The sequence below is a fragment of the Brassica oleracea genome, chromosome C3 (genome assembly GCF_000695525.1).
Source record: "Brassica oleracea var. oleracea cultivar TO1000 chromosome C3, BOL, whole genome shotgun sequence".
Lineage (NCBI taxonomy): Eukaryota > Viridiplantae > Streptophyta > Magnoliopsida > Brassicales > Brassicaceae > Brassica > Brassica oleracea.
This window is the reverse complement of record NC_027750.1, coordinates 36,490,957-36,504,670: the sequence shown is the minus strand read 5'-3', so window position 1 is coordinate 36,504,670 and position 13,714 is coordinate 36,490,957. Positions and strand designations below refer to the sequence as shown.

The 13,714-nt window shown below is 39.2% G+C and overlaps 1 protein-coding gene across 1 annotated transcript; it reads right to left on the bottom strand.

Annotated features, from left to right (window-relative positions):
• Positions 1-10,320: 10,320 nt before the first annotated feature.
• On the bottom strand, positions 10,321-12,667 carry LOC106332204 (peroxidase 71). Its single transcript, XM_013770684.1, has 3 exons — positions 12,195-12,667; positions 11,933-12,095; positions 10,321-10,910 (listed from the first exon to the last, which is right to left on the bottom strand). The coding sequence occupies exons 1-3, from the start codon at positions 12,612-12,614 to the stop codon at positions 10,507-10,509; spliced, it is 987 nt and encodes a 328-aa protein (XP_013626138.1). The 5' UTR covers positions 12,615-12,667; the 3' UTR covers positions 10,321-10,506.
• Positions 12,668-13,714: the final 1,047 nt, after the last annotated feature.

Here is a 13,714-nt window from a genome sequence, read left to right as displayed (position 1 = left end):
TTTCAATCAATCTCACATATTTCTAAAGCAACTAAACAGCAACTTTCAATCAATTGGAATAAGGAGGAATCATGAGCATAAGATTTTGATTTCAGATGACTAAGATTAAATCTAAAATGACAAGGTTTCAATCAACACATTCCCCTAAATCTAGATATCAATTCTAAGCAAGTTCTCTTCCAAGATAAAAGCTTATTTACTCTCATGATTAAACATCAAATTCCTTTGGTTTGTGTCAATCAAGCAATCATTAAGGATAGATCATTCAACTTTCCTAACTCCCTTAACATCAAATCCCTTTGGTAGGGTAAGCTAAGAGCTTGATGAGTTGACTCAGACATTTCATCGAACACCTTCCGGGCAATGAAATGTCTAGAGTTCTAAACCAGAATGGCCAACTCAAGCTTAGCATTAAGATCACTCAATCAAACAAGGAAACACATTAATCTACTCTAAACATTATAGATCATCACTTAATCATCCTAAATCATCCTAACCCATGAATCCAAAGATGACTACTCACTCATAATCATGGTAGACACTAGATCATTAGTTGATCCAAATCTAAACATGATTAATGGTCAAAGTAATCAAGCAAAGATAAGAAATTATGATCAAGATTAGATCTTTCACCCAAAAGTGGTTTTTGATTTGATAGAAAACAAGATAAGATCCTAACATTAGGTTTAGAGAGTATTTATATGACTTCTAAAACCTAGTGGGCTCAGTCAACAACCTGAAAGGCCCAAATAAAACATAAATGTTCGATCAGAAGAAGAGAAACGCACGCGGGTTGATGAAGTCGCTTCACCAGGTCGCTCTGCCTCCAGAGCGGGTGCCTCACCTCGCTCTGAGAGGTCGCTCCGGCTCTCTGCTTCATTTCTTCATATTGCGCGCGGGTTGATGAAGTCGCTCCACCAGGTCGCTCTGCTTCCAGAGTGGGTGCCTCACCTCGCTCCGAGAGGTCGCTCCGGCTCTCTGTTTCATTACTCCATATAGCGCGCGGGTTGATGACCTCGCTCCCACTGCCCGCTCCAGCTTCAAAGTTCGTCGACCAAGATGCATCGCTCAGAGCGGGTGCCGAACCCCGCTGTGGGATGTCGCGCTGCCTTCGCTTCGTCTGGAGCGGGTGTCGTAGGTCGCTCCCATTGCCCGCTTCGGTGCTCTACTCGCTCAAAAAACACTTTCCACTCCCTCTTTGATCCTAAATGCTTCCAAGTACCTCCAAGAACTCCAATGGACACTCCAACACCTGATAAAGACTTATGCAATGCAAAAAGGAAACTAAAGTGCATAATCCCTAATCTAAATGACCAAAACATGCAAGAATGAAGAGTTAAAACAATGCAAATGTGCAAGATATCACAAACATAAGCCCATAATCACTTGTTCCTCGTAGGTACCTTAATTAGAATCCATTTGACATCATTCCAATTACTTCTTCCATGATTCAACATATACTTACTAACTTGACTAACTGCTAGATCCGGCCTTGTATACACCATTGCATACATCAAACATCCAACTGCGCTAGCATAAGGAACTTCTACCATATCTTTAAGTTCTTCAGCAGACTTTGGGCATTGTTCTGCTGAAAGTATGAAGTGCTTCACCAAAGGTGTAACCGGTTTTGCCTTCAACATGTCAAAACGTTGTAAAACCTTTTCAATGTAACTCTTCTGAGAAAGCCATAATCTTTTAGAGTTTCTATCCATGTGAATCTCCATACCAAGAATCTTCTTTGCAGCATCAAGATCCTTCATCTCAAACTCATCTCCCAGTAACATTTTCAAACGATTGATATCTTCCATATCGTTTGCAGCAATAAGCATATCATCAATATATAACAACAAGAATATGGGAGAATGGTCGTCAAGGGTCTTGACATAAACGTAACAATCATACTCACACATTTGATAGCCGATTTTCAACATATATGAGTCAAAACGTTTGTACCATTGCCTTGTAGCCTGCTTCAAACCATAGAGTGACTTCTTCAATCTACACACAAGATGCTATTCTCCAGGCTTGACAAAACTCTCTGGTTGCTCCATATATATTTTCTTCTCCAAATCTCCATGAAGTAAAGCGGTTTTTGCATCCATTTGTTCCGAGTGTAAATCCTAACTAGCTACCAAATCCAAATGCAATATAAAAAGGTGTTATTTTTAAATCGATATTTCACCCAAAAAACTAATGCAAATATTCATTTTTGCCTATTTTTGTATCTTACCTTTATATTTTAATTTGAATATTTTAGATGACAAAAGACCTGTAAACCTATAATCTAAGATCGAGAATAATGTATTTTTGCGGTGGTGGATTGGAGATATGGAACTTTGATAGAATCAATGACTCGATTGGATTGTGGCCTTCTATTTTATTCTATCAAAACAGGAAATAGGAAACAATAGAATATAAATGGAATCGTTGAAATAAGGGCTTTTTGCAAAAGTGACTCAAAACTTGGAGTCAAACAGAAAACTAACCTTTTCTTTTGACTCCTTTTTTTTTTGAGATTTTAACCCCACACCTGCACTTTATCTACGAAAATGCCATTAACATTTTTTAAGTCGTCCGATAAGTCGTCCAGCTGGGAAGACTTTCCAGACGCCTTATTATAAGTCGTCTAATAAGTCGTCCAGATGGAAGACTTTCCAGACGACTTAATTAAGTCGTCCGATAAGTCGTCCAGCTGGGAAGACTTTCCAGACGCCTTATTATAAGTCGTCTAATAAGTCGTCCAGATGGAAGACTTTCCAGACGACTTAATTAAGTCGTCCGATAAGTCGTCCAGCTGGGAAGACTTTCCAGACGCCTTATTATAAGTCGTCTAATAAGTCGTCCAGATGGAAGACTTTCCAGACGACTTAATTAAGTCGTCCGATAAGTCGTCCAGCTGGGAAGACTTTCCAGACGCCTTATTATAAGTCGTCTAATAAGTCGTCCAGATGGAAGACTTTCCAGACGACTTAATTAAGTCGTCCGATAAGTCGTCCAGCTGGGAAGACTTTCCAGACGCCTTATTATAAGTCGTCTAATAAGTCGTCCAGATGGAAGACTTTCCAGACGACTTAATTAAGTCGTCCGATAAGTCGTCCAGCTGGGAAGACTTTCCAGACGCCTTATTATAAGTCGTCTAATAAGTCGTCCAGATGGAAGACTTTCCAGACGACTTAATTAAGTCGTCCGATAAGTCGTCCAGCTGGGAAGACTTTCCAGACGCCTTATTATAAGTCGTCTAATAAGTCGTCCAGATGGAAGACTTTCCAGACGACTTAATTAAGTCGTCCGATAAGTCGTCCAGCTGGGAAGACTTTCCAGACGCCTTATTATAAGTCGTCTAATAAGTCGTCCAGATGGAAGACTTTCCAGACGACTTAATTAAGTCGTCCGATAAGTCGTCCAGCTGGGAAGACTTTCCAGACGCCTTATTATAAGTCGTCTAATAAGTCGTCCAGATGGAAGACTTTCCAGACGACTTAATTAAGTCGTCCGATAAGTCGTCCAGCTGGGAAGACTTTCCAGACGCCTTATTATAAGTCGTCTAATAAGTCGTCCAGATGGAAGACTTTCCAGACGACTTAATTAAGTCGTCCGATAAGTCGTCCAGCTGGGAAGACTTTCCAGACGCCTTATTATAAGTCGTCTAATAAGTCGTCCAGATGGAAGACTTTCCAGACGACTTAATTAAGTCGTCCGATAAGTCGTCCAGCTGGGAAGACTTTCCAGACGCCTTATTATAAGTCGTCTAATAAGTCGTCCAGATGGAAGACTTTCCAGACGACTTAATTAAGTCGTCCGATAAGTCGTCCAGCTGGGAAGACTTTCCAGACGCCTTATTATAAGTCGTCTAATAAGTCGTCCAGATGGAAGACTTTCCAGACGACTTAATTAAGTCGTCCGATAAGTCGTCCAGCTGGGAAGACTTTCCAGACGCCTTATTATAAGTCGTCTAATAAGTCGTCCAGATGGAAGACTTTCCAGACGACTTAATTAAGTCGTCCGATAAGTCGTCCAGCTGGGAAGACTTTCCAGACGCCTTATTATAAGTCGTCTAATAAGTCGTCCAGATGGAAGACTTTCCAGACGACTTAATTAAGTCGTCCGATAAGTCGTCCAGCTGGGAAGACTTTCCAGACGCCTTATTATAAGTCGTCTAATAAGTCGTCCAGATGGAAGACTTTCCAGACGACTTAATTAAGTCGTCCGATAAGTCGTCCAGCTGGGAAGACTTTCCAGACGCCTTATTATAAGTCGTCTAATAAGTCGTCCAGATGGAAGACTTTCCAGACGACTTAATTAAGTCGTCCGATAAGTCGTCCAGCTGGGAAGACTTTCCAGACGCCTTATTATAAGTCGTCTAATAAGTCGTCCAGATGGAAGACTTTCCAGACGACTTAATTAAGTCGTCCGATAAGTCGTCCAGCTGGGAAGACTTTCCAGACGCCTTATTATAAGTCGTCTAATAAGTCGTCCAGATGGAAGACTTTCCAGACGACTTAATTAAGTCGTCCGATAAGTCGTCCAGCTGGGAAGACTTTCCAGACGCCTTATTATAAGTCGTCTAATAAGTCGTCCAGATGGAAGACTTTCCAGACGACTTAATTAAGTCGTCCGATAAGTCGTCCAGCTGGGAAGACTTTCCAGACGCCTTATTATAAGTCGTCTAATAAGTCGTCCAGATGGAAGACTTTCCAGACGACTTAATTAAGTCGTCCGATAAGTCGTCCAGCTGGGAAGACTTTCCAGACGCCTTATTATAAGTCGTCTAATAAGTCGTCCAGATGGAAGACTTTCCAGACGACTTAATTAAGTCGTCCGATAAGTCGTCCAGCTGGGAAGACTTTCCAGACGCCTTATTATAAGTCGTCTAATAAGTCGTCCAGATGGAAGACTTTCCAGACGACTTAATTAAGTCGTCCGATAAGTCGTCCAGCTGGGAAGACTTTCCAGACGCCTTATTATAAGTCGTCTAATAAGTCGTCCAGATGGAAGACTTTCCAGACGACTTAATTAAGTCGTCCGATAAGTCGTCCAGCTGGGAAGACTTTCCAGACGCCTTATTATAAGTCGTCTAATAAGTCGTCCAGATGGAAGACTTTCCAGACGACTTAATTAAGTCGTCCGATAAGTCGTCCAGCTGGGAAGACTTTCCAGACGCCTTATTATAAGTCGTCTAATAAGTCGTCCAGATGGAAGACTTTCCAGACGACTTAATTAAGTCGTCCGATAAGTCGTCCAGCTGGGAAGACTTTCCAGACGCCTTATTATAAGTCGTCTAATAAGTCGTCCAGATGGAAGACTTTCCAGACGACTTAATTAAGTCGTCCGATAAGTCGTCCAGCTGGGAAGACTTTCCAGACGCCTTATTATAAGTCGTCTAATAAGTCGTCCAGATGGAAGACTTTCCAGACGACTTAATTAAGTCGTCCGATAAGTCGTCCAGCTGGGAAGACTTTCCAGACGCCTTATTATAAGTCGTCTAATAAGTCGTCCAGATGGAAGACTTTCCAGACGACTTAATTAAGTCGTCCGATAAGTCGTCCAGCTGGGAAGACTTTCCAGACGCCTTATTATAAGTCGTCTAATAAGTCGTCCAGATGGAAGACTTTCCAGACGACTTAATTAAGTCGTCCGATAAGTCGTCCAGCTGGGAAGACTTTCCAGACGCCTTATTATAAGTCGTCTAATAAGTCGTCCAGATGGAAGACTTTCCAGACGACTTAATTAAGTCGTCCGATAAGTCGTCCAGCTGGGAAGACTTTCCAGACGCCTTATTATAAGTCGTCTAATAAGTCGTCCAGATGGAAGACTTTCCAGACGACTTAATTAAGTCGTCCGATAAGTCGTCCAGCTGGGAAGACTTTCCAGACGCCTTATTATAAGTCGTCTAATAAGTCGTCCAGATGGAAGACTTTCCAGACGACTTAATTAAGTCGTCCGATAAGTCGTCCAGCTGGGAAGACTTTCCAGACGCCTTATTATAAGTCGTCTAATAAGTCGTCCAGATGGAAGACTTTCCAGACGACTTAATTAAGTCGTCCGATAAGTCGTCCAGCTGGGAAGACTTTCCAGACGCCTTATTATAAGTCGTCTAATAAGTCGTCCAGATGGAAGACTTTCCAGACGACTTAATTAAGTCGTCCGATAAGTCGTCCAGCTGGGAAGACTTTCCAGACGCCTTATTATAAGTCGTCTAATAAGTCGTCCAGATGGAAGACTTTCCAGACGACTTAATTAAGTCGTCCGATAAGTCGTCCAGCTGGGAAGACTTTCCAGACGCCTTATTATAAGTCGTCTAATAAGTCGTCCAGATGGAAGACTTTCCAGACGACTTATAATAAGTCGTCTGCGCAGTCTTTTGGATTGAAGTAAATACCTGACTCAAGATAGCAGCTTTCATTGATCTGCGGCCTCTGCTGCCCTCGTAAGCCAGTATCGGTGGAGACGGACTGTCTGCTCTGGGACCACCAATACTAGCACCCAATTCCGGCATAGCTGTGTACGTCTAGACCTGAAGAACTTGTATAAACCCATCCACGGTGTAACAGCCAGCAATTTCTTTGTTCCACAAAGAGTCCATCAGCACCTTAAACGCGACTCTCCCCCATGGATAATTCTCAAACCGTTCTAAATCCATCACTAGCCTTGCCAGAGTAGATCGTGTAGCGGTTGAAAACTTTCTCCCTTCAATGAATCCAGTGAAGATGGAGAGGTACGCGAGCCGCTTGCGATCTTCCCTGGACCAATCCCCGCATCTCTTCAGTGCTGCTATTATCTGATCAGTAGTTGGCCCAGCTTCCAGATGAACTCCCAGCATCCCCCAGAAAGAAACCATCTCTGGGGTAACGTCACATTTTGGTGTCTCAAGGTCCTCGATGTACTCGCAGTTTAGACCAGTGAGGTTTTCAAACTCTAACAGTGAAAACCTCAAAGGTTCTGGACCAACGAGAGACCACATCTCATACTTCTTCTTAATGTCCAGCTTGAAACTGAGCATGTAGTGAACCAGCCTTGAAGCCCAACCAAATCCCTGCTCCTTGAACTTGATGAAAACTCCCAAACTCGACTCCTTGAGCTCTTCAAATTCGTCATCAGTAAGAGCTTTCCTAAGAGCAGTATGCAACTTGCTGTTATCCGTATGATACGAAATGCTATTGTGGGCTTCTGGTTCTTCCCCTGATGTGTATAACCTACGGGGGAGTTCTGGAATATCCATCCTTTTTGTCTGCAAAATAATCAAAGACAACAATATAAGTCCAGACGACTTAGTAGACGACTTAAATTACTTACAAGTCTTCCAGTCGCAGAAGGAGTTGGAGTACTCGTCATTGCGGTTATAGATCTGAAAAAATAAACGTGAAACGGTGAGAATGAGTAAATTGATAGAGACAACGTTTTATGTTCATCTTTTCCTCGAGATTGATGACTTAGCGGCGTTAGGGTTTACAGAGAAACGGCGCTAAGGTTTACAGAGAAGAAGCGGCGGCGCTAGGGTTTAGAAGAAGCGGCGGCGCTAGTGTTTAGAACGTTGGTGACCACGGTGGCGAGGGCGACGGTTTGTTCGGAAATAGTGGAATCGGCGGCGCTAGGGTTTAGAGGAATCGGCGCGGCTAGGGTTAGAAGAAGCTGCGGCGACAACGGTGAGAATGAAGTGAGATAGATAGCCGATGTTGAGAACGATGGTTTGTTCGGAAATCGTGGGAATTCGAAATCGCCTTTGAGAGGGAGAACTGTTAGGGTTTCTGAATTTCGCGAAAAATGAAACAAAAAAAATAAAAATCACCTTATATATTGGGTAAATAATCCGGTTAGCTTTAAAATTACATTGGTAAACTTTAAGGTTTGGTCCGGTTTAGACGACTTATTCTGGCTGATAATGTACAACAGACGACTTAATATTTAGTCGTCTGTTTTCAGACGACAAAATATTAAGTCGTCCTAGACCCTAAAATGAACCCCTAAACTAAAATGACTAGATTAACTAACTAACCACGTTATAAAATCAAATTATACTTAAATAGTGTTTACTATACACAGAAATGAACACGCATAAGTAATTTTAAAAATTTTCAAAAACGGTTTTAATGCTTTCCAAAATCTAACCCTAAGAACACATACAATACTACAACATATGTTGATGAAACATAAACTAAAGAATATCATGACTCACTACTACTTTCACTCATCTATGCTGAAAACAATTGAAATTTGTTATATCTTAATTTATACCTCCTAAGACATATGTTAATTACATAATTCCCATTTTTCACTTATCAAAATATTTTTTACAAAATTTTTAAATTATGTTTAAGACTAACTGTCCAGACGACTTTAAGTTAAGTCGTCTGGACGACTTATTTTCAAGTCGTCTAAACAGACGACTTGCGAGGGGTAGAAACGTAAAAAGAATTCCGTTTTTTTGTTTGGTCACAAGGGGATAGTTGTAATTTCAATAGCCTTTTAGGTTACTTTTGCCTTTGACCCAAGTTGGGGTATTGTTTTGGGTTTGACTCCAAGTTTTGAGTCACACTTGGCAATTCTCCCTTGAAATAATAGACCATTTACACGGATGTTGTCTTCTACTCGAGATGTTTTGGAAGTTTTAGTTTCGAATCAAAATATTGACAAGACTCGTGAGTCGTGAACCACGCCATCTTACCTTTTCTCTTTATCTTAACATTTCTGCACTAAAACCTACAATAATTATGTATAAAATTACAGCCATATGCAATTTAAGGCCAACGTATATAGTGAAGAAGGCATCAGCTAAAAATCTAATAAATTATTTGAAGTGTGAAAAGAATTGCTTGCTCGGTCTAAATCAATACAGCTAATGCATTCACTTAATAATACAGTCAAACTTAATACACGTACATGTACCATATTAATTAACTATTTGTAGGATTGCCAAAGTTTATTAAACAGTTGCATTGCAAAAAAATGTCTGTGATAAAGATAAAGATATGCTTAAATTACCTGATTATATATGGTTTAATATATTGTATTTTTGTCTCTTTTGTTTGTTGTTGTTGCATTGGCTTATTATGCATTCTTATTTACATTAGTAAATTAAGTCATAATGTTAAACTTCTTTTGTCTGCAAAACAAATAATTCTTTATTTTTATCAACTATACACTAATCAAATATAAATCCTTAATTGGTTGCCCAATCAACTATCTATTTTCTTTGACAAGACTGGCACACGAGAGTTTTAACGAATCATTGACATTATTCACTAGTTTGTTATGTGCACTGCCATGAATGTAATGATATTTATGCAACTAAATTTGTAATGGTCGAGCATCAAAGCACGTCAGAAATAGGTCTTATTTTTTTTTGGAGGGGGGGGGGACCATGATCAGTGCAGTTTTTCAAAGTGTTTAAAAAAACATACTAAGACCATGATCAATGCAGATTTTTACGGTGAAATTCTTAGTGTAATATAAAATACATCTAATTTAATTAAAAAACACTAAGAAACGTTTTTTAAATAAATGATATAAAATCTTAAATTAAAGATATAAAATGCATTTTTTTTGAAAAAAAAGTGTCAAATCGTGCTCTAAAAATCTCAAATGAATATTCCCATTAATCATGCTCTAAGACCTCATAAATTTTGATAACGCAACAAATAATTGGGGTTTTAAAATTATAAAGATCCTGACAAATTGACTAACATATTTTGCAAATTAATAAGGGGTGAATATTTGACCAGAATTTTAACAGTTGATTATTTGTTTTTTTTCCTTCTGTATTACATAATTGGACCGTAACACCAAAGCTACACTAAACTATGTTTTCTAGTCATTATTTTAATAAATTTGATGAGCATAAAAAGTTAATTTAAGAACCCATCATTTTTGAAGTATACATACATCAAATGTGTGTATGCGACTATACCTTTCGATACACATGCCATTAGATGTGGTAGTCTGGTTTCGGTTTAATTCGGTCATTTATTTTTCTTCACCTTGTTTACCTCTCAAAATCCATGAGAACATGTAGCAAAATAGACATAATCTAATACAGAAAAGTAAGTATCATACGCCTTGTTTCATTTCTTATATAGTCAAATTGTATTCCATATTTATTGTACTTTCGTAAATGATCTAAATTTAGATAAATCTCCTTTTTCTGCTTAGCTAGTTTATCTAGCCTCAGTTTTGAATCATTGGTGGTACATGAACATTACCCTCGGAAGTCTACTCATGGGTAACGGAGATTATAAAATATAAGAAGACAAAATAGAACCAAACTCATCACGAGTCATGCAATTATTTGTGAAGAAGTGACCTTTTACTAATTCCACCAAGTAAAGCCAAAAGAAATCGAATACAAACATCTTATAGATACATTTTTTCATATCAACCCACTTTTGGGATTTTCTTATGTCGTTTTCTATTGGTTTATTTATTATTGAAACTAAAAGCATACAAGAAACAAGTATTTAGCAAGCCATGAAAGTTTATCCATGACTAACCACTGTTTTAATCATTTACTTAATTAACCGCGGAGCAAACCCTACGAATTTCTCCACTAGCCGCAGTAAGTACACCAATATTACTCATCCTAACCATTGCCCTGGCAAAATCAGCGTTGAAGGTGCTTCTAGGACTCATCAACTGTTGCACAATGGGTCTAGTTGCGGGGTCGGTCCAGAGGACCTGGTCGGATTGGAGGACTCCACGGCCACGGCTTAGGTTGTTGAAATAGGAAGTGTCAAAAGTGGCTGCACTTCCGGTGTCGAGATCAACGCGTACGCTGGCATCACCGTTTTGGGGACATTGTGTCTGAAGCTGCGCCAAAAACGTCGGGTCAATGGTTGGATCGGCAGGGCCTGTGGTGCTGTTGAATAGTCTGTTCCTGAATGTAGCGCATCCCGCTGTTCCGATCGTGTGTCCTCCTGTTAAAATTATATAACTGGTTTCAGCCCCGGCTCTTACCCATGGCAACATAGGCATTTGTCATAGGTATATGGGTTCAAAATTTTTTGTGTGTTGTTTTAAAGGTTCATTTCAATTCGTTAAATCATCAAAAAGACTCATAATTAAGTAAACCTAATTTATTTATTACAAGACAAAACAATAAAACATTTGTACATTCACCATTAGTTTTGAGATTTTTTTTCTATTTGTTTCATGTAGTGTTTTGAAAACCGGACCAGACGTTGATTCGGCATTGTAACTAGATCAATGATCGGACCGGTCCAACTGGTTCAACTGGGTTTTAAATTTTAATTAAATTTTATATTAAGTAACTATTATATGTACAACATAAAATTATTTTTCTAAAATTTTATATAATTATTAGAATCTAAAAATGATATGAAAACAAAAAGAAATTTTTTAAAAATAATATAAAATAATGAAAATAATTGATTCAGATAGATACTTAGAAAACAATATGAATTTTTATGAAATATTTTTAAAATTTGCAGTTTAAAAAAATACTTGAATTTGAAAAAAATAGGATTTTAATATCAATCTCCATCATGGGTTTTAGCGAGTTTTACCGGTTTTTGACCGGGTTTGCCAATTTAACTCAAATCTGATTTTTAGTATAACCCGAAACCGAATAGATGGCCGAGTCACGGTCCGACCGGCCGGTCCGGTCTAGTTTTCAAAACACTGGTTTCAGGTCTTAGAGTTCAAGTTAAAAGAAATGCAGCGAAGAAAAATATAAAAAATATTTATAAAATGGTCTATGTTCTGTGTTTCGTCCGGGACTTTTATATTGGTTAAGACGGCACTGACTGTTTTCAGTTTCTATATTTTAAAATAAAGTTTTCTATGCAAAAATTGGACACATATAAAAGTTTCTTAACGTTTTTTTTTGATAACTATGTGAATTTCATTAACAGAGTTTCTTAACGTTAAATTTTGGTAATTTATAGGTCTTGGATTGTGTAAAATGTAAACCACTGACCGACCAGGACGACGAGCTCGCGGGTACTGAGTCCCAAAGCGGAGAACTTCTGTTGTTGAACGGCGACGGAATCACCGGGACCAGGGAGATTATTAGCGTTCGAAGCCAAAGAAACTCGACCATCTCTACGTCCAGTTGGTACGGGCCAACTTGTTCCTCTTGTCTGCATGAAAATTATTCCATGCACGTAAAAAACGTTACTTGAAAGTTACAAATAAAATAATATAACTGCATGCAACGTTACTAATTAATTAGAACTTACGAGGACAACGGAGTCACGAGCGGCTAAAGCTAAAATATCAGCACAAGAGACGACGCCAGGGCAAGCAGCTTCGAGCTGGGTTTTGGCGTTGTCTATGACTTCAAATCCACGGAGGTTGAGGTTCGGAACGGCTGTTCTCTCGGTGTTAGTTCCCGTTATAAGGATGGAACCGTCACAGCCTTGGACGAAGCAGTCGTGGAAATGCATTCTTAGTATTCCTGGTGCGATTCTAGAGTTAGAGCTGAATCCAGCTGTCACGGCGTTTCGGACAATGGTTTCGGCGTTAGGACATGTGGTTGAGTAAAACCCTATCCTCGTGCCAGAACCAGGACCGGGCCTTGCGGCAGCTTGGCCATGGACCGAGATGACTATACAACTGAGGAAGGTAATGAAAACGCACAATGATCTAACAAAATTCATCTTTGATATGTTTATATTTTAGGGGTTTTAGCTAGAGAAGATCAAGTGTGTTTTTTTAGTTTTGAGTGAGTAGAATTAGTAAGTTTTAGGGTGCTATTTATAGAAGGGGTTGACAAGTCAATGAATAACGTGTCAGTCAACCTAACCGGCTTTTAGTGTTTGCTAGTGTCTGTGTGGAGCTGTGGATTAGATAAAACGACGTTGTTTGTGAGATATTAAAAACTCCGAAAGCGCGTGCTGTTTTGGGCCAGTGCGGTATTAGCTGGTCCACTCGTTGACTTTAAAAGCACTTTCTTTTGGATTTGTTCTCTTTGATCATTGATCATTCTATGAACTTGATTGATTGAATATATACTGTAGAAGTATTGTTTACGTAGGAGTTTTGAATTTTGGTTCGAGTCTACTTTATTTGTTAGAAAAATTATACTTAAATAAAGGGCATAGTGTTTGTAATTAGGATTCATCCATTTTTAATTTGTAGATATCTTTTTTTTTGTTAACAGTTTGTGGATATCAATTAGAGGGCTTAGAACGAACCATAACAAAGTGGACTGGTCTCCAAGTGGAGCTCAATGCGAAAACAACCTAAACTTAACATTTCATTTATTTAAAGTAGTACCAAAAAGGAAAAAAATGCAAAACTGTAATGAACCAGATTGTGGACGGCTCATAACCAAGAAATTATGATTTGTAATCTTTTCATTTATTTATGATGGTGTAATCTCTTATATAAATAACATTTATGTCATGAATAAATATAGATTTTTTCATTACTTTTATAACACGTTATCAGCACGATTACTCTAAGAACCCTAAGCTAAAATCCAAAATTGATAAACCCTAAAACCCTAGCCGACGAACCCTAATCCCGATCGCGAGAACCATCCCGATCGCGAGAACCATCCCGATCGCGAACCTTCCCGATCCAAGCTTCTTCGCGTCCCGATCAGTTCCAGCTCACGGCGGTCTCAGCTTGGACAACTAACGTTCCGGATATCAGCTTCAACTTGTTTGCGTCCTGATCTAAGCAAGAACAGCTCGCGTTCCCGGAGGACAGCTCGCGTCCCGTTCGTGTCCAGCTCGCGGCTCAACTCCTTTGG

What these genes read in the sequence shown, in the direction of transcription:
- LOC106332204 (XM_013770684.1), bottom strand. Translation starts at nt 12,614, where the DNA reads ATGAATTTTGTTAGATCATTGTGCGTTTTCATTACCTTCCTCAGTTGT. An exon ending in CTCGTGACTCCGTTGTCCTC is followed by an intron (nt 12,096 to 12,194) that starts GTAAGTTCTAAT and finishes ATTTTCATGCAG; the next exon opens with ACAAGAGGAACAAGTTGGCC. An exon ending in CGAGCTCGTCGTCCTGGTCG is followed by an intron (nt 10,911 to 11,932) that starts GTCAGTGGTTTA and finishes TAATTTTAACAG; the next exon opens with GAGGACACACGATCGGAACA.